This window comes from Giraffa tippelskirchi, chromosome 2 (assembly GCF_054371585.1).
Source record: "Giraffa tippelskirchi isolate mGirTip1 chromosome 2, T2T-mGirTip1v1.2.pri, whole genome shotgun sequence".
Lineage (NCBI taxonomy): Eukaryota > Metazoa > Chordata > Mammalia > Artiodactyla > Giraffidae > Giraffa > Giraffa tippelskirchi.
Window position 1 is genome coordinate 233,937,111 of NC_137276.1, and position 26,544 is coordinate 233,963,654.

Genomic DNA, 26,544 nt, shown 5'->3' on the forward strand with positions numbered 1-26,544 from the left:
CCAGGAATGAAGGCCTGTCAACTTCTCTCAGGTCCAGCCCAATGCCTAACCACTCACGGACTCACTCATTTAAAATTTTTCATTTATTTATTTTTGGTTGCACGGGGTCTTTGTTGCTGCACGTGGGCTGGCTCTGGTTGGGCGAGTAGGGCTCCTCTTCCATGAGGTGTGTGGCTCCCCTTGCTGCGGAGCACAGGCTCTAGGGACTCAGTAGCCGTGGTGCATGGGCTTAGTTGCCCCGAGGCATGTGGAATCTTCTCGGACAGGGATCAAATCAGCATCCCCTGAATTGGCAGGTGGAGTCTTAGCCCCTGGACCACCAGGGGAGTCCCTCATTCACTTTTTGTTTATTAGACAAATGTCTATTGAGCAGATGCTGGGCCCTGGGGAGCTGACTCCAGGGGAGTGTGATGAGAAGTGGGCAGAGATGGAAACAGGCAAAGTGCCAGTCTCCTGGACTGAAGCCTGGGAGGCTGCTGGTTTGACCGCTGAAGCTTTCTCCACACTGGCTCTTTCCCCTATGGATACACTCTCCTCCCTCAGCTCCCAGGACGTGGCGCTCTCCTGGTTTTCCTCCTGCCCAGTCCTTGGACCTCTCCTCTTTCCTGCCTCCCCTCCGCAGTGGTGCTTTATCCAGGGTCATGGCTGTCGATCACTCTTTTCCAGCTTTGACCCCCCCTCTAAACTCCAGTCTCCTTTATCCAGTCGCCTACTTGAAAACCCTACTGGATGACTAGTAGATAAGTCAACTCACCACACTGAACCGCTGACCTTCTGGCCTCTAAAACTGGTTTCTTCTTCATCCCCATCTCAGGAAATACAATTCTAGCCTTCTAGTTGTTCAGGGGCTCAAACCTACATGGCATTCTTGAGTTCTCTCTTTTTTTCATCCCCCAGATCCAATCAGTTGGCCAACATCGTGGACTCTACCTTCAGAACACTCCAAACGCAACCACATCTTAGCTCCTCCACTATCTTCTCTATGGACTTAGCCATCATCATCTCTCACCTGGATATTTCAATAGCCTCCTAATAAGTCTCCCGGCTTTCACAACTGTTCATCCCCATCCCATCACCTACAATCTAATCTCAACATAGCAGCCAGAGTAATCCTGTTGAAAAAATTTTAAAGCTCATTTCATTTACCTCATAGAAATTTCATGCATATTACAGTGTTTGGCATATGGCAATCATTCAATTTTTTATTAACTATTACTGTTGCATTTAAATTCACAGGCTATTTATTCTACCATGTGATATCATGATTTCTAATACAGATATATAACACAGAGATATTGTAGATTCAGTTCCAGACCACTGCAATAAAGCGAATATTCCAATAAAGTGAGTCACACAAAAATTTTTTTTGTTTCCCAGTGCATATAAGAGTTATCTTAACACAGTATACTGTAGTGTATTAAGTGTGTGATAGCATTATCTCTAAAAAATGTACATGCCTTAATTTAAAAGTATTTTATTGCTGAAAAATGCTGATCATCATCTGAGCTTTCAGAGAGTTGTAATCTTTTTGCTGATGGAGGATCTGACCTCAGTGGCTGTTAACTGATCAGGCTGGTGCTTGCTGAAGGCTGGAGTGGCTGCGGCAATTTCTTAGACAACAGTTAAACAAAATAAATTTTGCCACATCAGCTGACTCTTCCTTTCATGAATGATTTCTCTGTAGCATGAAATGCTGTTTGATAGCATTGTACCCGTGTATTCAGAGAACTTCTTTCAAAATTGGAGTCTCTCTTCTCAAACGCTGCCACTGCTTTATCAACGAAGTTATGTATTACTCTAAACCCATTTCACCAAGCTTCACAGCATCTTTACCAGGAGTAGTTTTCATCTCAAGAGTCCACTTTCCCTGCTTATCCATAAGAAGCAACTCCTCATCCATTCAGATTTAATCATGAGATTGCAGCAGTTCAGTCACATCTTCAGGCCCCACTTCTAATGGTAGCCCTCTTGCTGTTTCTACCACATCTGCAGTTGTTTCTTCCATTGAAACCTTTAATTCTTCAGTGTTCCATGAGGGCTGGAATCAACTTCTTCCAAACTTCTGTTAATGTTGGTGTTTTGACCTAGTCCCATGAATCATGAGTGTTCTTCATGGTATCTAGAATGGTGAATCATTTCTAGGAAGTTTTCAGTTGACTTTGCCCAGATTCTTCAGAGGGATCACTCTTTATGGTAGCTATAGCTTTATGAAATGTATTTCTTAAATAATAAGGCTTGAAAGTCAAAATTACTCCTTGGTTCATGGGCTGCAGAATGGATATTGTGTTGGCAAGTGTGGAAACAGCATGAAAATCTCATGGTATTGGTCCCTCAGAGCTGCTGGGTGATGAGGTGCATTGTCAATGAACAGTCGTGTTTTGAAAGGAATCTTTTCTTCTGATCAGTAGATCTCAACAGCGGGGTTAAAATATTCAGTAAATCATGTTGTAAATAGATGTGCTGTCATCCCAGCTTTGTTGTTCCATTTACAGAGAACAGAGTAAGTTTAGCATAATTATTAAGGCCCCAGGATTTTAGGAATGGTAAATGAGCATTGGCTTCAACTTCAAATCACCAGCTGCTTCAGCCTCTAACAAGAGAGTCAGCCTGTTCTTTGAGGCTTTGAAGCCAGGCATTGACTTCTCCTCTCTAGCTATGAAATTCCTAGGAGGCATCTTCATCCAGTAGAAGGCTGTTTCATTTACATTGAAAGTATACGGTTTAGTGTAGCTGATGGCATCTTAGCTACATCTTCTTGATAACTTGCTGCAGCTTCTACATCAGCACTTGCTACTTCACTTTGCACGTTTATGTTACAGAGAGAGCTTCTTTCCTTAAATTTCATGAACCAACCTCTGCTAACTTCTGCAGCTCTTCTGCAGCTTCCTTGCCTCTCTCGGCCTTCCTAGAATTGAAGAGAGTTGGGGTCCTGCTCTAGATCAGGCTTTGGCTTCAGGGAATTGGTGGCTTAAGGGATTTGATGTTCTATTTGGACCACTCGGACTTTCTCCCTATCAGTGATAAGGCTGTTTTGCCTTTTCATCATCGGTGTGCTCACTGGAGCAGCATTCTTCATTTCCTTCAGAGCCTTTCCTTCGCATTCATCCCATCCCGGCTAACTGTTTGCCACAGCAGACCTAGCCGTTGGCCCACCTGGGCTGCTGGCGCGCCTTCCTCACCAGCTTAATCATCTCCAGCGTGTGATTCAGAGTGACAGCTGTGTGACTCTTCCTTTCACTTGGACACTTAGAGTCACTGTAAGACTATTAATTGGCCTCATTTCAATCTTGTGTCTCAGGGAACCAAGAGGCTTGACGAGAGGGAGGGAGAGCAGTCAGATCACGCTCACTACTTATGGGTCAAGTTCATGACCTGATAAGGGCATGGTTTGTGATGCCCCACAACAATGACAATGGTAACATCAGAGATAGCTGATCACAGATCACCAATATAATAATAATGAAACACTTCGAAATATCACCAGAATTGCCAAAATATGACACAGAGACATCAAGTGAGCAAACACTATTGGAAAAATGGAGCCAATAGATTTGCTCAGGGCAGGGTTGCCACAGACTTTCAATTTGTAAAAAAACAAAAGAAAACAATACTATCCGTGAATATAAACAAAGCACAGGTGTGCCTTTATCAAATGTTGTTGGTTCTCAAAGACGAATGGTTTGTACTTTGAAGAGATGCACCCACAGATGCAGGCAGCAGGGTGGATCTTTAGTTTCAGAGCAGAGCCAATGCTGAGCTGCAATACAGACAGTGCCTTCAGAGAGCTATTTTAATAGCTGAGACTAATTTAGTTACTTTGTTTTTGAGAAAAATTTCTAATTTAGTAACATGAAGAAGAAAATCTCCCTGTCTTTTTCTCCTCAGCAAGCATATATTCAATGTCTGCACCCATCTCTGTGTCCATTTTTTAAAAATTAAGATATAATGTCAGCTCATTTCAGCCACTCAGTCGTGTCCAACTTTTTGTGACCCCCATGGACTGCAGCACGCCAGGCCCCCCTGTCCATCACCAACCCCCGGAGTTTATTCAAACTCATGTCCATTGAGTCGGTGATGCCATCCAACCATCGCATCCTCTGTCGTCCCCTTCTCCTGCCTTCAATCTCTCCCAGCATCAGGGTCTTTTCCAATGAGTCAGTTCTTCGCATCAGGTGGCCAAAGTATTGGAGTTTCAGCTTCAGCATCAGTCCTTCTGATGACTATGCAGGACTGATCTCCTTTAGGATGGACTGGTTGGATCTTCTTGCAGTCCAAAGGACTCTCAAGAGTCTTCTCCAACACCACAGTTCAAAAGCATCAATTCTTCAGTGCTCAGCTTTCTTTGTAGATATTTTAATACCTATAGATATTTATTATAGATATTTATATAGATTATATAATATTATATAGATATAGATATAGATATTTATATAGTTAAATTATGATATAATTTACTTATGGTGAAATTCCCCATTTTTAGCATACAGTTCTATAATTTTTGACAAATGCATAAAATCAAGTAATTACTACTACCACTTGATTGATAGAGGTTACATTTCTCTTGAGTAAAATAGGGATTTCTGGGCATACCTGTGTTGTGGAAAAGCCTATATTTTAGAACATTTTTGACTAAATGCAGAACACTTACTCTCTAATCCCTGGTTAACACTGACGTAAAAGGTAAAGTCACTCTGTGCCTTGGAGGAGCTTCTGTGTTTCCATCAATAGGAAGAGTGATCTGTAAATGAACAAAGTCATCATTTGGTCAAAAGATTCAATTCAAAATAATTTTCCAAGTACTTAAAAATAGTTTGTTGGCTTGCCTTCTTAAGGATAATACACTTTTCCCTTATTTACATATTGATTTGCCTTACAAGAATTTTTCCCCAGTGAGAGTGAAGTCCAACAGGATGGGGTGATCACCTTGCCACACTCTTAAGTTCCCTTTGCCAGGAGCAATTCCTGCCCAGGGTCTTAATCCAGGCTAAAGTGTTCCCTGCTCATTTTATTTCTATTTATTAAAAAAAAAAACAGGATGGTTCTTTATGGATGCAGAGAATACACTGAATTAACAATAATAATGGAAGAAGACATGAACACCGATGTTCAACATCCTGGTATAAATACAACCTTCTCTTTGACTCACATGGTCTTCTACAAGCAAAGTTATTACTGTTATTGTTACGGTTATTATGCAGGGGTCTCAAGCTTGGGTGCATATAATAATCATAGAGGAGCTTTAACAGTAAATAAACAAAAATGTTTCCAGGACTCATTCCTGAACAGTTGATTTAAAATCTCAGACCTGGGACTTCTTCGGTGGTCCAGTGGTTAAGCCTCTGTGCTTCCACTGCAGGGGCATGGGTTTGAGCCCTGGTTCAGGAACTGAGATCCCATGTGCTATGTGGCATGGCCAAAAATAAAATAAAAAGTCTCAGAGAGAGGCACCTAGGAATTATGATGTTTAAAACTCCCTCAGGAAATCTAGTTTGCCACCAAGATTGACAACCACTGGCCCAGCTGTGCAGAAAACTTCCTGCTTAGCTTTGAGGGTCTTTTCTTGGAAGGGTAGGCAAATCTGGAGGCAACCTGCTGTATGGGGGCAGGTGCTAGATCCGGGGTTATAGGATCTGTGTTAGTTCCAGCTCTGATTACAACCAGGCAGGTGAACTAGGCCTTTCTGGGCATCAGTTTCAGGACCAGAACGAGGGTGAGGCAAGCTAGGTGTTAGGGCACAACATTTAAGGAGGCTTGCTCAGGGCTGAGTGTACTTCCCCCATACTTAGAATACGTGCCTCCTTAAATTCTGCAGCCCTCCTGTCTACTTCGCCTTACTCTAGTCTTGGGCCTGCTCAGTTTCCTCACCTGTAAAATGGTGAGCTGAGCTTGACTGTCACTACCTTTCCCAGGGCCAGTATTTCATGTCCCAAACCTAAACCTTTGGCCAATGTAGGACTAGTCAAAAAAAAAAAAAAAAAAAAAAAAAGACTTGTGTAATTATCTGGTTGAAATTGGTCAATACCCAAGCTGAATAACTCAGACCAAAAAATACTCCTTTTGTCTGCAACAGGAGGCTGGATTTTCTTTGTTCTGTGCTTCAGGAAGGTTGTATGAACAATGTTCTGTCACCTTATACCTTAACCGTATCAACAATCCTTGTCCCACTGGCTCAAGGACTTTGAGTTTTAGCCACAGATGGCTATGTCTTCACCTGCACAATCTAAAAATTCTCAAAATGTGTGTGTTGGTTGGGGAGAGGGGTATTAAAGCCTACAACTAGTTATACGCCCTGGGTAGGGGCTGATATTTATTTTGTTTTAAATTTCAAAAACTTGAAAGGAGAGCTTGGGTCAGTGGCATGCCGTGTAGGTTCCCACAGATTGGTGAGAGACAGTTGTTACATTTTCAGGAATTTGGTAAATCTGGTAAACTGAGCCTTCTTAAGTGAACAATGCAAAGAAATAGAGGAAAACAATAGAATGGGAAAGACTAGAGATCTCTCTTCAAAGTAAGAGATAAGAGGGAATATTTCATGCAAAGATGGGCACAATAAAGGACAGAATTGGTAAGTTCCTAACAGAAGCAGAAGAGATTAAGAAGAGGTGACAAGAATACACAGAAGAATTGTACAAAAAAGGTCTTAATGACCCAGATAGTGTTGTCACAAACCAGGAGCCAGACATCCTGGAGTGTGAAGTCAAGTGGGCCTTAGAAAGCATTACCATGAACAAAGCTAGTGGAGGTGATGGAATTCCAGCTTATATATTTCAAGTCCTAAAAGATGCATTCAATGTGCCAGCAAATTTGGAAAACTCAGCAGTGGCCACAGGATTGGAAAAGGTCAGTTTTCATTCCAATCCCAAAGAAGGGCAGTGTCAAAGAATATTCAAACTACTGCACAATTGCACTCATTTCACATGTTAGCAAGGTAATGCTCAAAATCCTTCAAGCTAGGCTTCAACAGTATGTGAACTGAGAACTTCCAGGTGTTCAAGCTGGATTTAGAAAAGGCAGAGGAACCAGAGATCAAATTGCCAACATCCACTGAATCATCAAAAAGCAAGAGAATTCCAGAAAAACATCTACTTCTGCTTCATTGACTATGCTAATGCCTTTGACTGTATAGATCACAATAAATTGTGGAAAATTCTTAAAGAGAATTTTCCAGACCACCTTATCTGCCTCCTGAGAAACCTGTATGCAGGTCAAGAAGCAACAGTTAGAACTGGACATGGAACAACAGACTGGTTCCAAATTGGGAAAGGACTATGTAAAGACTTGCATATTGTCACCCTGCTTATTTAACTTACATGCAGAGTATATGATGCAGAATGCCAGGCTGAATGAATCACAAGCTGGAATCAAGATTTCTGGGAGAAATATCAACAACCTCAGATATGCAGATGATACCACTTTAATGGCAGAAAGTGAAGAGGAGCTAAAGAGCCTTTTGATGAAGGTGAAAGAGCAAAGTGAAAAGAGCTGGCTTAAAACTCAACATTCAAAAAATTAAGATCATGGCATCCAGTCCTATCACTTCATGTCAAATGGTTGGGAAAAAAAAGGAAACCGTGAGAGACTATTTTTTTGGGCTCCAAAATCACTGCAGATGGTGACTGCAGCCATGAAATTAAAAGACACTTGCTCCTTGGAAGAAAAGCTTTGACCAACCTGCTGCTGATGCTAAGTCGCTTCAGTCGTGTCCGACTCTGTGAGACCCCATAGACGGCAGCCCACCAGGCTACCCCTTCCCTCGGATTCTCCAGGCAAGAACACTGGAGTGGGTTGCCATTTCCTTCTCTGATGCATGAAAGTGAAAAGTGAAAGTAAAGTTACTCAGTCGTGTCTGACTCTTAGCGACCCCATGGACTGCAGCCTACCAGGCTCCTCCATCCATGGGATTTTCCAGGCAAGAGTACTGGAGTGGGGTGCCGTTGCCTTCCCCAACCTAGACAGCATATTAAAAAGCAGAGACATTACGTTGCTGACAAAGATCCATATAGTCAAAGTTACGGTTTTTCCAGTAGTCATGGTTGTGAGAGCTGGACTATAAAGAAGGTGGAGCACCAAAAAATTGATGCTTTTGAACTGTGGTGCTGGAGAGACTCTTGAGAGTCCCTTGGACTGCAAGGAGGAAAAAAACAGTCAATCCTAAAGAAAATCAACCCTGAATATTCAGTGGAAGAACTGATATTAAAGCTGAAGTTCCAATCTTTTGGCCACCTGATGCAAAGAACTGACTCACTGGAAAAGACCGTGAGGCTGGGAAAGATCAAAGGCAGCAGGAGAAGGGGACGACAGAGGATGAGATGGTTGGATGGCATCACCGACTCAATACACATGAGTTTGAGCAAACTCCGGGAGATAGTGAAGGACAAGGAAGCCTGGCGTGCTGCAGTCCATGGGGTCACAAAGAATCAGACACAACCTAGTGACTGAACAACAAATTATTAAAAATCAAATTATATACACTCACAATTAAATAAATTATATTCAAAACCAATTTTAACAAAAGCTCAAGATTCTTCACTTCCCAATTAGTCTACTACATTTTATGGTACAAATACTAAATAACTTTGTGCTATTGATACATCTCTTCCCAACTCTGTATTCAGAGCTGGAAATCAGCTGCAGTGGCATTACTTCATTCTTTATTATCATACTAAGTGAAGTAAGTCATAGAAAGATGAATATCATATGATATTACTCATACGGGGAATCTAAAATATGACACAAAGGAACTGTTCTGTGAGACGGAAACAGACTCACAGACACAGAGAACAGGCTTGTGGTTGCCATGGGGGGTGGGGAGGGGTGGCTGGGGAGTCGGGGTTAGCAGATGCCAACTATTACATATAGGATGGGTGCGAGAGAAAGTCTACTGTGTGGCACAGGAGGCCATCTTCAACTAAAAAGGTGAAACCTACGGTACTTGTGAATGAGACTTGCCCTGTATGAAGCAGCTTCATGCAGTGGAGGTAGCTCTTCATGGACTAGTTCCCCTAAAACTTTGAGAATATCATCTCTGTCCCTCAATATCTTCAATCTATTAAGCAGGCAAAGATAAAATACTCGCTCTGTTAACTCGTAAGTTTATTGTGAAAACAAAACTTCATCTTAACTCTAAAAAATTATTCTGTGGTTTATGATTTGTGGTTTAATAAAAGGCTTAAAATTAATACCTTATATAGTATAATCACAAGCCCTGTGACAAAGTATCGTGCAGTCTCAGGAGAACAAGTAACAGATATGAAGACATATTTTTCTATTTCCTTGACCTCAGGGTGTGGAGAGTGATGGGACAAAGTTTTAGTGCTCACCTATGGAATCTGTGCCCTTTGCAGGGAAAACTTGATACCTCGAAGTAGCTTTTAAAGTGGTACGTCTTGGTTATGCTGGAATATTTGAATGAATAAATTAACTCATGGCTATAGTTAAAGGATATTAATAACTCAGAATTTTATGTTAAGATTATTCATTCGTTGGCATCTTTTCCACATACACACAAAAATGTGTGAACAAAATGTAAAGGGATTTATTTAGCACAAAATCCTGTGATTTGTTTGCTGGGGCAAAGTGCTAAGTGCCACCTTCCTTCTCTCTCCAGCTCTCCCCCTTGTTCTGCAGCTGTGAACTGAGTGTGGGGTAGAGAGGGACAAAGTCCCGTCCTGATCATTGCCCCTTGGTGGCCCTTAGACCGAAGTTGGGGTGGTCCGAACCTCCTGCTATGGACCGCCTGCTGTGGACCGCAGAGCCTTGGGGAGGGGCAGTCATGGCAAGAAGTATCCGAATCCTTTTCAGGGCCCAAAGCTTTGTCTGTGAAGGACAGGATGACTAGTTTTCAGATGCATCTGAACACTGTTGTTGTGACCCAAACGCGGTCTCCTGACGAAGTCTTCCTGAACCCTTTCGGCCCTCGGGGCCTCAGCAGGGGGCATCCATTCTCCTCTCGCCAAGGTGCCAACCCGAGGGACTCACCCAAGGACTGAACACCAGCCCCAACTCTCTTTCACGGGCCATCTGTCCTACTCTGGGGCTGAGCCCACCCTGAGAAGGAGCACCATTTCTGAATAGGTCTGTCTAAGAAGCCCTCTTTTACCTGAGTTCTGTAAAGGCAGGTGAGCACAGCAGGGGCTCTGCGGGCATTGCATATGTCCTCCATCCGCAGGTGAGGATAAACAGTTAGCAGAAGAGGACAGGTGTCCAGCTATTTTTGCCATCAGAAATTATTCTTTATGTCCAAAAGGACTGGAAAGCCTGTGTGGACCATTTCCAATGTTCTGCACAGGTGTGTGTGGTCAAAGCCTGTCAATCTTGTCTCTGTCAGGGGGTGAACTTTGTAACTTCATTCTGTTTTTAAATTAATTTTTCTCGCAGGATAGTTGTTTTACAATGGTGTGTTAGTTTCTGCTGTACAGTAAAGGGAATCAGCTTTATGTTTACATATATACCCTCTTTTTTTTTTTGTGGCCATCTTCCCTCACGGCTCAGTTGGTAAAGAATCTGCCTGCAATGCAGGAGACCCGGGTTGATTCCTGGGTCGGGAAGATCCCCTGGAGAAGGAAATGGCAACCCACTCCAGGATTCTTGCCTGGAGAATCCCATAGACAGAGGATCCTGGAGGGCTATAGCCCATGGGGTTGCAAGAGTCGGACACGACTTAGTGACTACACCACCACCTCTTTTTGGGGATTTGCTTCCCACTTAGACCACACAGAGCACTGAGTGTGACTTCATTCTTGCACACGCACAGATACACAGTCACAGGCACAACACACACATATATACACATCACACCCCTGCTTTTGAGACACAGGCTATTTCCCCATTCCTCTGCTCACCAGGTCTACTTCTGTCTCCAATTTCCAGAGCCTTCTACAGTGTAGCCTTTACTCCCCTCATTCATTCCCACTGTTCGCCACTGGTGCAGCCTCCCTTCTCATCCCAAGTGCATTCCGAGTTAACCTGGGGATTGAAAGACATATTTCCCTCCTGTACTGCCTACCCTCTGGGTCTCAGGTTATCAGCTCTTCAATATGTGTGTGTTCTTTCTTTCCTGGTGGAGCTCCATCTCCAGGAAGGTTTTCAGGTTCTCTGGAGTGAGAGCTCTATTAGTGATTTCTGTCTTCCATTCCCACATCACACTCTGCAGCTTTCTTGGCAGTGAGAACCCAATAAGTCAGTGACGCATCTGAACAGACATCAGAGGAAGGATCAAAGCAGCTCAAAAGAAGGTCTAATGTCACAGGGGACACTGGATGATGGCTTCCAAGGAGCCCCCTTCCCCTGAAAGGGGAGGGCGGCAGCTGGCTGACCACGTGATGATGCTACGGGCACAGGGCAGCCTGGTACATCAGAGGCCCTCAATAGCTGTTTTGTTGGAAGAATGGCTCAACTGTATTTCTAAGTCAATTTGAGCTCAAAGCAGGAAGGAATTCATAGACGGCCCACCACTGCCACAGAACTGACAGTCTTCTGAAACCATTAAGAAAATTCTGAGTGTAACCTTGGTGGAGGAATAATAAGGGATATTAACAATTAGCAATTAAAAACTGCAGTCTCTGATTTTTTTTTTATAACATTTCATCTATTTTTCTATCTAAAAAGAGTGTATTTACTAGCTCCTTTAAAAGAAAGCAATTAAAGACCACTTCACTGCTGATTGATCCTTTCCAAGATTTTATCTATTTTTTCTGTTTGAAGAAAGTGTATTTTTCAGATTCTATCATTTGCCTCTGATGAAACACTGGAGCAGTTTTGGTTCTTGAGTTATTTTTTTGCCATGTAATTAAGCTGATTAGTTTTCCATATGGAGTGGAAACAATCGGTTTCACGTATGCTGGTGTACAGTCAGCCACAGAGCTGTAATTATTTACATGTTTCCCATTTCCTTGTGGAAATTTTTAGACTTTGTTAGATAAAGATCTAGCAGACTTGAACTCTGTGAACATTAGGGCCTTTGGTTACCAGACGAGGCCGTATCCTGTTCAGATCCCCAGGCTGAAGTCGGTGTTCTACAGTTTTGTACAGGACGAACTTTGAAGACGCTGACTCGGTGTCCACTTCCTCTCGCCTCATTCTGGCAGCACCCTTGTTTTTTTTTTGCTCAAAGATACTCTGCCCCCCACGCCTGCCTGAGGTTTACAGAAGCTAACTCCACCTCCAGTTACAGCGTGGGCTTGATTGGTCCATGAGTAATCCTGCCCCCTTGCCCCAGAGATTAATTTCAGAATCTAGATCTTAGATAATCAGTATGTGAATTCCTCAGGCCAAGGGGATTGGTTTAGAAGTGGTCATGTGACCAAAGTCTGACCAATGAGATGAAACAGAAGGTTTGGTAGGAGTTTCTGGTGAGGAGGGTTTCTGATCTTCAGAGTGGAGCTACTGGATGAGATGATTCTTCTCCTACCCAACACTGTTGTGGCCAGGCCACAAGGTCAGGAAGTGCTCCAGTCACCTTGCTGTCAGCCCGAGTGTGTCATCAACCCACAAAAGAGGAAGGGGACAAGGAAATCATAGAGAGGCAGATTGGGGGGCTTGTGGAACCAGACCTGATGGCTACCCAGCATCTGGACTTTTTCAACTACATGAACACATCAATCTCCTTCAGAGTATAAGCTGATTGAAAAGCAGTTTTCTTTTACTTGCAACCAAAAGCATCACTACCAATATAGACAATTTCACCAAAGAAATGTGAATTGAAAAATGAGAACTCAGTCTTATGGAAGAGAAACATAAATGTATGTGTGCATCTAAGAAATAAAATACAGAGCAGGCCTGGATCTGGTATTGGCTTCCCTCTTCTATGTCCAAAAGAAGAAATAATTTCAGAGAGTTTTGACAAAGCTTTAAGTGGCAAAGGCAGAGTAAATAGAAAAATCCTAGATATCAACCAAAAGCTACACTTGCACAGATTCCTTCAGAGAAGCCCTATGGGCGACTTAGCACCAGGGCCACCTTCACCTAAGTTTAGGAGCAATTTCAAGGCCCCCCACTCTTTTGCTATAGTTCTTGTAAAATATTTGAACAGAAAAGAGTTCTGTATATCTTCCGATTTTCTTCATAATGTTCTGCCTTGATAACCTTGGCAGTTTTCTTTAAATGTCTTGGCATTTATTTTTTGAGGAAATGGTGAGGAAGCTAAATCCTCCACTTCCCTGGACATGAGCGTGGTGTCGGATACACATAGTGTAGTCAAATTCTTTCTGAACATCACTCTCTATACCCAAGCAATTTGTCAAGATATTCTCCTAAATATAGAGAGTTCTCCTGCCAAGAATTCTGGTGACAGTTGTCAGGCAATAAAATTGCAATCTTCTGACTGTGAATGAATGAATGGTCTCTCCACTGATAGATGACATCAAATCACATAGATTCACTGGCAGTCTTTTGAAGAATCTGCTGCAGTCTTATTTTATAGTACTAATACTTTAATCTTTTGAAAAGATTCCAAACTTTCTGAAGTTTAATAATCAGAATGGAACATTTTAAAAAATTTCTTCAATATTGAACAATGGGTATTGCATCATTATTTACCATGTAAGCATTATTATGGCACATTTCAAAACACTGATAATATGGCCATAGGAGAATTCAGTTCAGTTCAGTTCAGTCGCTCAGTCGTGTCCGACTCTGCGACCCCATGAATCGCAGCACGCCAGGCCTCCCTGTCGATCACAAACTCCTGGAGTTTACCCAAACCCATGTCCATCGAGTCGGTGATGCCATCCAACCATCTCATCTTCTGTCGTCCCCTTCTCCTCCTGCCCCCAATCCTTCCCAGCATTAGGGTCTTTTCCAATGAGTCAACTCTTCGCATGAGGTGGTCAAAGTATTGGAGTTTCAGCTTCAACATCAGTCCTTCCAATGAACACCCAGGACTGATCTCCTTTAGGATGGATTGATTGGATCTCCTTGCAGTCCAAGGGACTCTCAAGAGTCTTCTCCAACACCACAGTTCAAAAGCATCAATTCTTCGGTGCTCAGCTTTCTTCACTGTCCAACTCTCACATCCATACATGACGACTGGAAAAACCATAGCCTTGACTAGACGGACTTTTGTTGGCGAAGTAATGTCTCTGCTTTTAAATATGCTATCTAGGTTGACCATAACCTTCTTTCCAAAGAGTAAGTATCTTTTAATTTCATGGCTGCAATCACCATCAGCAGTGATTTTGGAGCCCCCAAAAATAAAGTCTGACACTGTTTCCATTGTTTCCCCATCTATTTCCCATGAAGTGATGGGACCAGATGCCATGATCTTAGTTTTCTGAACATTGAGCTTTAAGCCAACTTTTTCACTCTCCTCTTTCACTTTCATCAAGAGGCTCATTAGTTCTTCTTCACTTTCTGCCATAAGGGTGGTGTCATCTGCATATCAGGTTATTGATATTTCTCCCGGCAATCTTGATTACAGCTTGTGTTTCTTCTAGCCCAGCGTTTCTCATGATGTACTCTGCATATAAGTTAAATAAGCAGGGTGACAATATACAGTCTTGATGTACTCCTTTTCCTATTTGGAACCAGTCTGTTATTCCATGTCCAGTTCTAACTGTTGCTTCCTGACCTGCATACAGGTTTCTCAAGAGACAGGTCAGATGGTCTGGTATTCCCATCTCTTTCAGAATTTTCCCCAGTTTATTGTGATCCACACAGTCAAAGGCTTTGGCATAGTCAATAAAGCAGAAATAGATGTTTTTCTAGAACTCTCTTGCTTTTTTGATGATCCAGCGGATGTTGGCAATTTGATCTCTGGTTCCTCTGCCTTTTCTAAAACCAGCTTGAACATCTGGAAGTTCACGGTTCATGTATTGCTGAAGCCTGGCTTGGAGAATTTTGAGCATTACTTTACTAGTGTGTGAGGTGAGTGTAATTGTGCGGTAGTTTGAGCATTCTTGGCATTGCCTTTCTTTGGGATTGGGATGAAAACTGACCTTTTCCAGTCCTGTGGCCACTGCTGAGTTTTACAAATTTGCTGGCATATCAAGTGCAGCACTTTCACAGCATCATCTTTCAGGATTTGGAATAGCTCAACTGGAATTCCATCACCTCCATTAGCTTTGTTTGTAGTGATGCTTTCTAAGGCCCACTTGACTTCACATTCCAGGATGTCTGGCTCTAGGTGAGTGATCACACCATCATGATTATCTGGGTCGTGAAGATCTTTTTTGTTCAGTTCTTCTGTGTATTCTTGCCTATTTAATCCTGAAGTTTTTTTTAAAAAATTGACTCATATTTCCACAAGCAGGTAGGATTTCAGAGGAGAAAACATTCACTGAAGCCTAGGGTATTTTAAGGAGATTTCATCAGTGAGACAGGAGTTGGCCACATGGGATTCAGAAAGGAGAGAGAAAGCAGAAAGGTCTTATCGGTGAATGATGTGGACAAATGTGTCATAATGGGAATGCATTAAAACATACTTCAGGGAACAATGACTCAACCAGTGTGGCTGGAGCAGAAAATAATGGGGAATCCTTTTTAAAAGGTAATGTTTAGATCTTAAAACCTAAACTAAGCATTATGGGTTTTCCTCCTGTAGGACCATGGGAGCCTCAGTCTAGACCAGGAGGGATGAGAAGTGCAGGCTTTTTTTTAAGAAGGTGGGTCTGGTGGCAGAGCACATGGCCCTGGAGGCTGGAGCCCATCTCAGGGGAAATGAATGGGTCCATGCGCATCTGGAACAGATGACTGACAACTGGTAGAGATGGTGGAGGCGGTGAGCCAGCCTGGGATGAAGGTTCTACTGCTCCGGAAACCAACTGGATAAGGCGGACCAGACGGAGAGGGCATCAAAAATGATGCTGGGGACTACCCTGGCAGTCCTGTGCTTCCACTGCAGGGGGCATGGGTTCCGTCCCTGGTTGGGGAACTAATATCCCACATGCCAAGCAGCAGAGCCAAATAAATAGATAAGCTGTTGTCATTGTTCAGTTGCTAAGTCATGTCCGACCCTGCAAACCCATGGACTGCAGCATACCAGGCTCCTCTGTCCTCCACTATTTCCCAGAGTTTTCTCAGATTCATGTCCACTGAGTCGGTGATGTTATCTAGCCATCTCATCCTCTGCCACCCTCTTCTCCTTTTGCCTTCAGTCTTTCCCAGCATCAGGGTCTTTTCCAGTGAGTTGACCCTTTGCATCAGGTGGCCAAAGTATTGGAGCTTCAGCTCTTAAAAAAAATGACTCAGAGGGTTGCAACTTCCGTAGTGGATGGATGAAACTACCACTGGAAAAGTTGACAAATGCAAAAAAAGGAGCCACCTATTAGACAGGAAAAGGAATTTTCTCCCGACAGACGGTGTTTGAGGCAACAGGAGCATGAGGTAGGTAGTCCGGATAGTTGGAAAAATGCAATCAGGTGACAAACAGTCAGGGCCGGAAGTAAGAATCTGGGAGCTCTTCCTCCTTCCTTCTGAGTAGAATCGTGCCTGTGTTTGGGTTGCCAGGGCCCAGATAGACAGGAAAAATCATAATCGGCCTGAGTCCAGATATGGTACCTCGCTTGCCTCTGACGGGCCCAGGGGTGAGCCATGTGATCCCACTCTAGCCAGTGAGACACATGGATTTCTGGGAAGGATTTTCTACATGAGGAGAAGGGCTGTTCTGCATTCATCTCCCTCCTTCCCGTCAGCGACCTGCCAGGAGAGAATAGAAACTGTTGGAGCAGCACCTTGAGGGTCGTGGCTGATGCTCCGAGGGTGACAAAGCAGAAGGACAGTAAGAACTTTGGGCACTGGTGCCCTTGTTGATCTGCTGAACAAAGTCTGGATTTGCCAACATCTAGACTTCTCGTGACACTTACGTTTATTAAATGTCTCTGTGAGCTAGTATTTTATTATTTTCACCTGAAGATGTTTTAGCTGATGTGAGTGCAATTATAAATGCCCCTGAGGGTGGACTGACCTGTGAGGAAAGGAGTAAGAGTAAGACAAAGCCTGGAGAGAGATACCCATATTTAAGAGGTAGAAGCTTTTCAGTACATAAACTTTAAGGTTTCATGTAAATAAGCAACATAGAAAACTCTTTTTAATCATAAACACACACACACACTCCTACAAGCTCCCTCCTGTGAAACACATTTTCCACAGAGCATATGTTTTAAATGAAAGGTCAAAAAGGAGATTAATTTCAGCGTGGAGTCCCAGGACTGGTGATAATTTCTCTAACATGTTGTGCTCCTTGTTGCTAAAACAGAGTCCCTCCAAATGAAGCTGCTCAGTGACTGCCTTATTCCTCTTTCTCCAGGCCTTGGCCCCTCCCTGTGATGGGCGAGGAACTCGGCTTATTCCTGGGGACAGTGGCCTGCCACCAGAGAGGCCAAAGGCTGGAGCAAGGGCTGACTCACGGGGTAGCGAGGAAACGGCCTGGGTCTTTGACCGGGGTAAGCAGTGTCTGATTCCACCTGCGGGGAGGAGGGAGAGGTTATGACAAAGAAAGCAGTAACTATTTCACTGAGCAATTAAGTCCATTATTTCTCTTGAAAAAGCATTCTCTTAAGCTGTTAAGGAGAATTTAGCTCTCATCTTGACAGAATATACTAATGACTGCTAATGGATACATTCTTTTAATAAGTGAAGAGGCACAAGAAAATTGCCAGATATTAAACAGAGTCCCGCATGTCATCTGAGTCTATAATGGCCCTATCAAGTGACCCAAGTGAAAGAAATGTGACTCTACAGGGGTTAAAGGAGTTTATCTTTCCTTAGTGCAATATAAATTCACTACTGGGAAGAACAATAATTCATTGGTCTATTCAGCAAATGTTTAAAAGGGGGTCATAGCTCAAGTTAAATGATGCATTTCCTTTTGGTAGAGAGAAAATAGGAAATAGAACCTCTGTACATTGTGGATTTATGTAAATAGCCTCTTACTGGCAATTTCTAGTGGGTCTCTGAGACTTGGGATTTTCAGCCAAGAAGTTAAAGAGGCTGTGTAACACATTGTTAATTTTATTTGTTCTTTTTTCCAATATCTTCCAGAGTGTTTTTTTTTTTTATTAGTTGGTTTGGTTTGGTCATTTTAAACTCTATCCTTAGAAATGTTTCTCAAGATTCAAATAATTCCTAGTACTCCAGTCTTGGGGGACACTTCTTAAAATTTATAAAGAATTCCAACAAATTAAGAAGAAAAAGACAATCCCAAAGAAAAATGGATAAAATAAATGTAGCAGAAACTCAAGAAGAAATGGCCAAGAACCATATAAAAAGATGAATGATCTGTATTTTAGTTTTCTGCAAGGTGATGTTTTCAATAGAATAACTATGCCTCAAAGCTTCATCCTTCCTTGGTATTGTGTGTGGCAATGTTTATTTCATGCTGTAATAATATTTCACTGGGTGAGTTTTCCACAATTCCATTCTCCCTACAATACATGGAGTGTGGATCTATGTTTATAAAGCTCAAAAACTACTCAAAAAGATAAAAAGGATTGCAAAAAAACAATAGTTGATGGCACTATTAAAAACAAAGTAATGACATGAACAAATTTTAAGGTTTTTTTCCTTGCAAGTGGAGCAGATTGACACTGGGGATAGGATAGGAGAGTATTAGTTATCTGTGGCTGCATAACACAGCACCCCAAAACTTACCGGCTTGACACCAAACTCGTGATTCTCTTGGTCTCTGTCCCACTGGAACCAGCTGGGTCTCTCGGGGGGGCTGCATTCACTGGGCTGGGCTGCAGGGTTAAGATGGCCCCACTCTCAGGCCAGGCACCGCAGGCCTTTGGCACATGGCTTCTCCTGCAGGCCCTCTCTTTCCACATGGCCTTTCCCTCCAGGAAGATGGCCTGGGGTTGTTGACGAGGAGAAAGCATCCATATAATACTTGTGTAATGAAAACTTGATGGCAAGTAAAATCTATTACTTAACACAGGAGTGCCCTGTGCTAAATCCTTTTTTTTGGAAATACTGCACATGGCATGCCTTAGAGACTCACAAGGCAAACAATAAGCTTGTTAAAGAGTCTAAGACAGGACTTCCCTGGTGGTCCAGTGGCTAAGACTCCATGCTCCCAATGCAGGGGGCCTGGGTTCGATCCCTGGTCAGGGAAATAGACTCCATCTGCTGCAACTGGAGATCTGCATGCTGCAACAAGGATCAAAGATTCTGTGTATTTCACCTAAGACCCAGTGCAGCCTAAATACATAAATAAATACTTAAAAAAAAATAAAGGCTCTGAGGGGTCCTGCAAGGAGTGAAATAGAAAGGCCTTTTAGAGAGAGCTAGAAGGCTTGGGCCTCCTTATGAGAACACCCTCACCCTCTGAGGCCTGCTGCACACGCGCGAGGCCACAGGAAGCGGGTCCCTGCATAGGTCAGTAGCGTGTCTCCTGGATGCAGGTCTCCCGTGTCTCTGCCCCTCCCCACCGCCCTGCCCTGCTCTTGAACTAGCTCACCTCCCTGATTTCTGCCTTTTGTTTGCTTTAACTCCTGGGACCTGTTTTGATCAATTATCCTGACCTGATCTTGTGCACCTTCAGCTCGTCCCTGATGCCCAGTGACCACAAGCTCCCTGGACTTTCTTTTATATCTTTTCCCCTTCATTTGAAAGTTAATCCATGCTGGTTTTAACAGATTCAAATATTACCCCAAAGTGATAGCCTCCCCTTGTCTGTTCCACTTCCACAGTCCCAACTGTCTGCTTCCTTCCAGATGACTTTCTCTGTTTATATAAACATATGTGTGCATATACGTGAATGAAATGGGTATCAGTGTATAATCTCCCTTCCCCTCTAATGTATTATGCACGTTTTCCAAGTTGGAGCATACAGACCAACGCAACTCCCTCTGAAAGCTGCAGTTCCACAGTATGGAAGTTGCTTTATTTACTTGGCTGTTTCCTTCTTGATCAACACGGACGTTGCTCCTTGTTTCCTGCCACCGAAACCAACGTGGCAGCGATCTGCCTCCTACGTGAGACTTGGCGCATTCATGCTCGCGTTCTGACAAGTTTCCGGAAGTGGTGGTGCCGGATCTTAGGGCTTGCCTGGCCCCCCCGTCTCGTTGTCCTCCTGACCCCGATGTCCTAGAGACCTCTACGGTCACCGGCCTGCCTGCTCAGGTTCATCCTGGGGTTCACCCAGTGCCGGGCCTCTCTGCCTGGCTCCTCCCCGGGGAGCAGTCCCTTATCTCCTTCTCAATGAAGCTTTGCCCTGGCAGAGCAAGCAGCTCACGTCACTTGAGCACTTGCTGTACTGTGTTATCATTATTTTTCTACTGGTCTAATTTCCCCAGTAGATCAGAATTTCTGAAAGCATCATTATGACTAAACACAAGTTCATGTGCCTGACATGCAGTGAGGCCAAGCAAACTGAAATATCAAACACTGGCGTTTGGAGCAGAGAAACGTTTACTGCAGGGCCAAGCATGGAGAATGGGTAGATTGTCCTCGCAAACCCAAACTCCTCAAAGGGTTTCAGCGAAGCATTTTTAAAAGCCAGGTGAGGGAGGGGCATCCCAGGGTCTGCAATCCCCTCATGCACAGCTCTCTGATTGGCTGATGGTATGGTAACAGGGCTGTTGGGTTAACATTATCAATCTTGAGGCATCAGTAGGTCTGAGGGCTACATGCTCATGATCATCAAGCAGTTTCTTGATCATCAAGCTTAATTTCTTCCATTTGGTGGTGGCTTTTTAGCACCTGGAAAACTCAGGATATATGCGTGAGATACTATTATCTGGGTACGTCAGAGAAGAGTTATAGCAGAGGATATGGGAGAGGAGTCTGTCCTAGGAACGCCCCATAGGGTCTTCTGTGTTATGTCATCAGTACCTGGCATATGCTTAGTGCTCAGTGAATGAATTCATTAACAAATTTATCTGAATTCACACTGTGTGTTAACACTGGCACTGTGTACACAGAGCTATGAACAAAACCAAACTCCCTGCTCTTGAGTGGGTGGAGACACACAATTTAGCATTGTAAACAATTGGCCAGATGGCAGACTTCTCACCCCAGTCAGCTTAGGCTTCCTAGGTGGTGCTAGTGGTAAAGAACCTACCTGCCAATGCAGGAGATGTAAGAGATGTGGGTTCAATCCCTGGGTTTGGAAGATCCTCTGGAGGAGGGCATGGCAACCCACTCCAGTGTTCTTAGAGAATTCCATGGACAGGGGAGCCTGGTGGGCTACAGTTCATAAGGTTGCAGAGTTGGACAGACTGAGGTGACTTGGCACGCACGCACGAACCACAGAAGGGGTTATGCCCTTGGGCACAATGGCTCTCCTCAGAGATCGCCACCCCCAAAGCGGTCACCACGGAGGGCTGTGGGAAGCATTCCTGGTAGCTGAGGGGCTGAGGCTTTCTTTCCTGAAGGAGCTTTTCTCAGTGAGTCCAGGTGGCCTCACCCGACGGGGAGCACACAGGCTGGGGCGCTGGCAGCTGGCAGTCAGTAAGCCCTGGTTCTAAGCCTTGTTGCTCTGGAAGGAAAGTCAGAGGAAAGTTGCTGAGAGAATTTCCTGGCTCTGTTTGCTTGCAGGGTCCTTTCCCCTCCCTGGCTCAGCTCAAGGCACTCACAGCTGCAGGCTGGATTTCTCCAGCTCCCCGTGGTTGTTTCTGACCGGGTCTGGCCTGTAGGAGCCACTCAGTCAGTTCAGTCGCTCAGTCGTGTCCGACTCTTTGCAGCCCCATGGATTGCAGCACGCCAGGCTTCCCTGTCCATCACCAACTCCGGGAGCTTGCTCAAACTCATGTCCATCGAGTTGGTGATGCCATCCATCCATCCATCTGTCGTCCCCTTCTCCTCCTGCCTTCAATCTTTCCCAGCATCAGGGTCTTTTCAAATGAGTAAGCTCTTCACATCAGGTGGCCAAAGTATTGGAGTTTCAGCTTCAACATCAGTCCTTCAAATGAACACCCAGGACTGATCTCCTTTAGGATGGACTGGTTGGATCTCCTTGCAGTCCAAGGGACTCTCAAGAGTCTTCTCCAACACCACAGTTCAAAAGCATCAATTCTTCGGCGCTCAGCTTTCTTTATACTCCAACTCTCACATCCATACATGACTACTGAAAAAACCATAGCTTTGACTATATGGACCTTTTCGGTAAAGTAATGTCTCTGCTTTTTCATATGCTGTCTAGATTGGTCATAGCTTTTCTTCCAAGGAGCAAGCATCTTTTAATTTCATGGCTGCAGTCACTAGTCAGACATTATAAACAGAAGGAAGGGCAAGGCCAGGTGTTTGTTTCCTGCAGAGTCCCCGTTAGGAGCTTGGCTCCACACCCCTGTTCAGACCCAGAGTGGGTCCAGCCTCCATCAGGAAACCTCTGCCCTCGGGCTCTGGCGATTCTACGGTGGGAGACACAGAGGCTCAGGTCCCCTTCAAAGAGGGACCCGCTGCCCAACAGCAGGGGTGCAGCAGACTGCCTGCCTCCAGCCATCAGCCCCTGCAGGGTCAGCCCTGCTGGTGGTCATGCCCTCCCGACCAGCCCACATCCTGGGACCAAGCGGCTGGGTATTGAGCACGCAGCCATTCTGACTCAATGTCGGACACTCTGGTGGCAACACTCCAGACCTGGCGGAGGCTTTGTCTGGTCTGCATCGCAGGGCAGTTTCTCCCTCCAACAGCCTGTTTCTCCTTTCCCTCCCAGGGGCTGTCTTCCAGTAAACACCATGACCCTCGAACTATGCCCAAGCGTGTGCTTCCTGAGAACCCAGCCTGGGCACACTTCCTCCTCTGTCCTGCCTCACAGGCGGGCAGCTTCCTGTGGGGTTCCTCCCCCCTGCCCCTTTCAAGCACTCAGATTATGCACTGCCTGTGTAACCAGTTCACTGCATCATCTGTTTAAATCCTGAAATCAGCCTTAGTCACTGCCTGACAGAACGTTTTACATCTCAATTTGAGTTTATATTCAGATGTGACTGAACGACTGACAGTTTCCCTTTTTCCCTTTCAGGCCGCCCCTGCTAAGTAACTGCGTTATGGACGGGCCCCCTAACTCAAAAGTATCATAAAACATTGGGGAGGCCTGTAAGCCTCAGGGAGGCTTGGAACACTGCCCTTTAAAGAAAGGAGAGCGCCGACCGCGGAGGCCCCCCTTCAGCAGGTAAAACCAGCGAGCTGCCCGGGAGTTGAGGTCCCCCACTGTCTCCCGGACGGGAGGCAGCACTGCTGTCTGCTGTCCCCTGCTCTCCGCCGTCACCTGTGGTTCCCGCTGAGGCTGGGCACAGCGCTCCCAGGCCTGGGCTGCCGCCTCTCTGCGCTGACTCCCCCCCCTGCTTCACCCTCGCTTGGTCCCGAGGGCAGGGCTGGGCCGGGGGTGAGGAGACGCAGGAGCCCGGGGCACGGAGGCAGCAGGCTTCCCTTGGAGGGTTGGCCGTGCCGGCCGGGAGGCTCGCTTGGCAGGAGGGAGATGCTGAGCAGGCCCGAGGCCAGGTGTGGACGCGATGCGCCGTGTCCGCCAGGGTCCACGCAGGAGACAGAAATCACCGCCGCTTGTTTCTGCAAGAGAGACGATGTAGGCGGAAGGCTTGTTGATGAGGTAACTGCAGAGGCCCCAGAGAACTCAAAAGGGTCGCGGAGGCAGCATCTGGGAGGTAGCCGCCTTTTAGGCTGGGGGTGCTCAAGAAATAAGAGACTGAAATGATGCCAATTTAGAAACTCGACGACGGGTTCCGGCAGCTAGGATTCCAGTATCCGAGGGGCGGGTGCTGCTGCCTCTGCGGGGCCCCATGAAGCTAACTCTGTGAGGGTCAGGGTCGAGAACTGCAAACCGGATTCAGCACCTGGGCGGGGAAGCAGAAGGAGCAGCCCCGCGCCCAGCCCTGCGGCGCCCTCTGCCGCCCCCTGTGGGCCGGGCCCGGCACCGCGCCACCGACACAGCCGGGCTACGCTCTGCGGAGCCCCGCCCCCAGCCCTGAGGCGCCCTCTGTCGCCCCCTATGGGCCGGGCCCGGCACTGCGCCGCCGACACAGCCGGGTTACCGTCTGAGGACCCCCGCGCCCAGCCCTGCGGCGCCCTCTGCCGCCCCCTGTGGGCCGGGCCCGGCACCGCGCCGCCGACACAGCCAGGTTACGCTCTGCGGAGCCCCGCCCCCAGCCCTGCGGCGCCCTCTGCCGCCCCCTGTGGGCCGGGCCCAGCACCGCGCTGCCGACACAGCCGGGTTACTGTCTGACGAGCCGCCTCCAGCATCACACAGCTGATGCTGGAATGGGAGGCTGGGAGTCAAGAGACGGAGAGCCTTGAATAAGGGGTGTCCCTTCCTCAAGAGTCTATATCTGAGGTGTCTCAGGCAGAAGTGGCCTGGAACCTGGTCACGAATGTAAACCAAAGGGAAAGGCCAGACAATTCCCAGGCCCCATGGGTGATTGGGTATTCAGTTTGTAAACAGAAATCAGGGTTATGACAGCAGGATTTCAAAGTTCAGTGACACGCAGAAGCATTTCTAGAGCTCCTGAGAACCTGGCAGTGAGAGTGCAGTAAACCGCCAATTTCCAGGTCTGTCTTCCTTCCCAGCCCCCACCTGCCATCACTGCGCACACTGGAGCCTCCTCAGCTGTTGAGGGGTCTGCATTGCAGAGTGGTTCCACCTTCAACTCTCAGTGAAGTACCACACAAGTGCAGGCCTCAGGGAGTGACTCTATTCTTTTACCTGTTGCTGCAAATTACCCCAGAGTTGAGCAGTGCAAAACAACCCACATTATTGTTATTGTTTGCTCTTGTTGCTTAGTAACCCACATTTATTATTTTGTTGTTTGCTTTGTTGTTTAGTGGCTAAGTCTTGTCTGACTCTTTGTGACCCCATGGACTGCAGCCCACTAGGGTCCTCTGTCCATGGAATTCTCCAGGCAAGAATACTGGAGTGAGTTACCATTTCCTTCCTCTTCAGGGTTCCTTCCCAACTCAGGGATCAAACCCTCATCTCCTGCATTACAGGAGGTTTCTTTAGCACTGAGCCACCAGGGAAGCAGTTATTATTAATGGATTTTTGTTATTAAAATTATTATCTCAGTGTCTGTGGTCAGGATGCCCTTGGCTTGGAGCTTTTCACAAGACTGTATGAAATTTCCTCCAGGTCTGTCTACATCTCAAGCCTCACCTGGGGACAGACCCCTGTCCAAGTTCACTCCCCTGCTGTTGCCGAGTCTCAGGTTCCCAGTGGCCGTTGGCCAGAGGCCTCCACAAGGTCCCTGCTGTGTGGGCCTCTCCACAGGGCATCTCATGACATGGCAACTGGCTTTTCCAGAACCAGAGAGGGTGAGAGATGGCTAAAAGGGCAGAAGGCACAGGCATATTCCACTCAGTCCCAGAAGTGACAGCCCATCCCTTCTGTTAGAAGCAAGTCAGGAGAGCCAGGGTACACACGAACCCAGGAAGTGGAGAGTTACCGGGAGCCACGTATGGGGGCCTTCTCACCATGACTCAGCCCATAGCTGCCCTGAATTTCTCAGAGCAGCAGATAGCCATCCTGCAGTTCCACACAGGTTGGATCTCCTGTTCTAATCAAATTACAAAGTTAATAACAAAGTTAATTTAACAAAATTAATTTAAGGCATATAAAATGATATATATAAGTATCATGGTTCAGTTCAGTTCAGTTGCTCAGTCGTGTCCGACTCTTTGCGACCCCATGAATTGCAGCACGCCAGGCCTCTCTGTTCATCACCAACTCCCGGAGTCTACCCAAACCCATGTCCATCGAGTCGGTGATGCCATCCAACCATCTCATCCTCTGTCGTCCCCTTCTCCTCCCGCCCCCAATCCTACCCAGCATTAGGGTCTTTTCCAATGAGTCAACCCTTCGCATGAGGTGGCCAAAGTATTGGAGTTTCAGCTTCAGCATCAGTCCTTCCAATGAACACCCAGAACTGATCTCCTTTAGGATGGATTGATTGGATCTCCTTGTAGTCCAAGGGACTCTCAAGAGTCTTCTCCAACACCACAGCTCAAAAGCATCAATTCTGCGGCGCTCAGCTTTCTTCACCGTCCAACTCTCACATCCATACGTGACCACTGGAAAAACCATAGCCTTGACTAGACGGACTTTTGTTGGCAAAGTAATGTCTCTGCTTTTAAATATGCTATCCAGGTTGGCCATAACCTTCCTTCCAAGGAGTAAGCGTCTTTTAATTTCATGGCTGCAGTCACCATCAGCAGTGATTCTGGAGCCCAAAAAAATAAAGTCTGACACTGTTTCCACTGTTTCCCCATCTATTTCCCATGGAGTGATGGGACCAGATGCCATGATCTTAGTTTTCTGAACGTTGAGCTTTAAGCCAACTTTTTCACTCTCCTCTTTAACTTTCATCAAGAGGCTCTTTAGTTCTTCTTCACTCTCTGCCATAAGGGTGGTGTCATCCGCATATCTGAGGTTATTGATATTTCTCCCAGCAATCTTGATTCCAGCTTGTGTTTCTTCCAGCCCAGTGTTTCTCATGATGTACTCTGCATATAAGTATCATGGTACCATATGGTAATTAGGCATCCAAGGTAGAAGGCTCACCAAAATGTAATTTGTGGTATTTCAACACAACCAAACGCATTTAATTTTTCTCGTTAGCTTAGGTCACCAGTATCTCTCATCAGCCTCCATGTTCATAAGTTTTC

General features: G+C 45.6%; 1 protein-coding gene across 1 annotated transcript; it reads right to left on the reverse strand.

Moving 5' to 3' along the window:
- Window positions 1-1,178: 1,178 nt before the first annotated feature.
- LOC145539656 (uncharacterized) lies at window positions 1,179-24,467 on the reverse strand. The gene is made up of 8 exons (XM_081573672.1): window positions 24,461-24,467; window positions 23,922-24,060; window positions 23,724-23,784; window positions 23,141-23,439; window positions 18,586-18,785; window positions 17,343-17,399; window positions 4,649-4,738; window positions 1,179-4,360 (listed from the first exon to the last, which is right to left on the reverse strand). The coding sequence occupies exons 1-5, from the start codon at window positions 24,465-24,467 to the stop codon at window positions 18,683-18,685; spliced, it is 609 nt and encodes a 202-aa protein (XP_081429798.1). The 3' UTR covers window positions 1,179-4,360; window positions 4,649-4,738; window positions 17,343-17,399; window positions 18,586-18,682.
- Window positions 24,468-26,544: the final 2,077 nt, after the last annotated feature.

What these genes read in the sequence shown, in the direction of transcription:
- LOC145539656 (XM_081573672.1), bottom strand. An exon ending in GGCGCGGGGGTCCTCAGACG is followed by an intron (nt 23,785 to 23,921) that starts GTAACCCGGCTG and finishes CCCGGCCCACAG; the next exon opens with GGGGCGGCAGAGGGCGCCGC. An exon ending in CCTTCTGCTTCCCCGCCCAG is followed by an intron (nt 23,440 to 23,723) that starts GTGCTGAATCCG and finishes TCTCTCTTGCAG; the next exon opens with AAACAAGCGGCGGTGATTTC.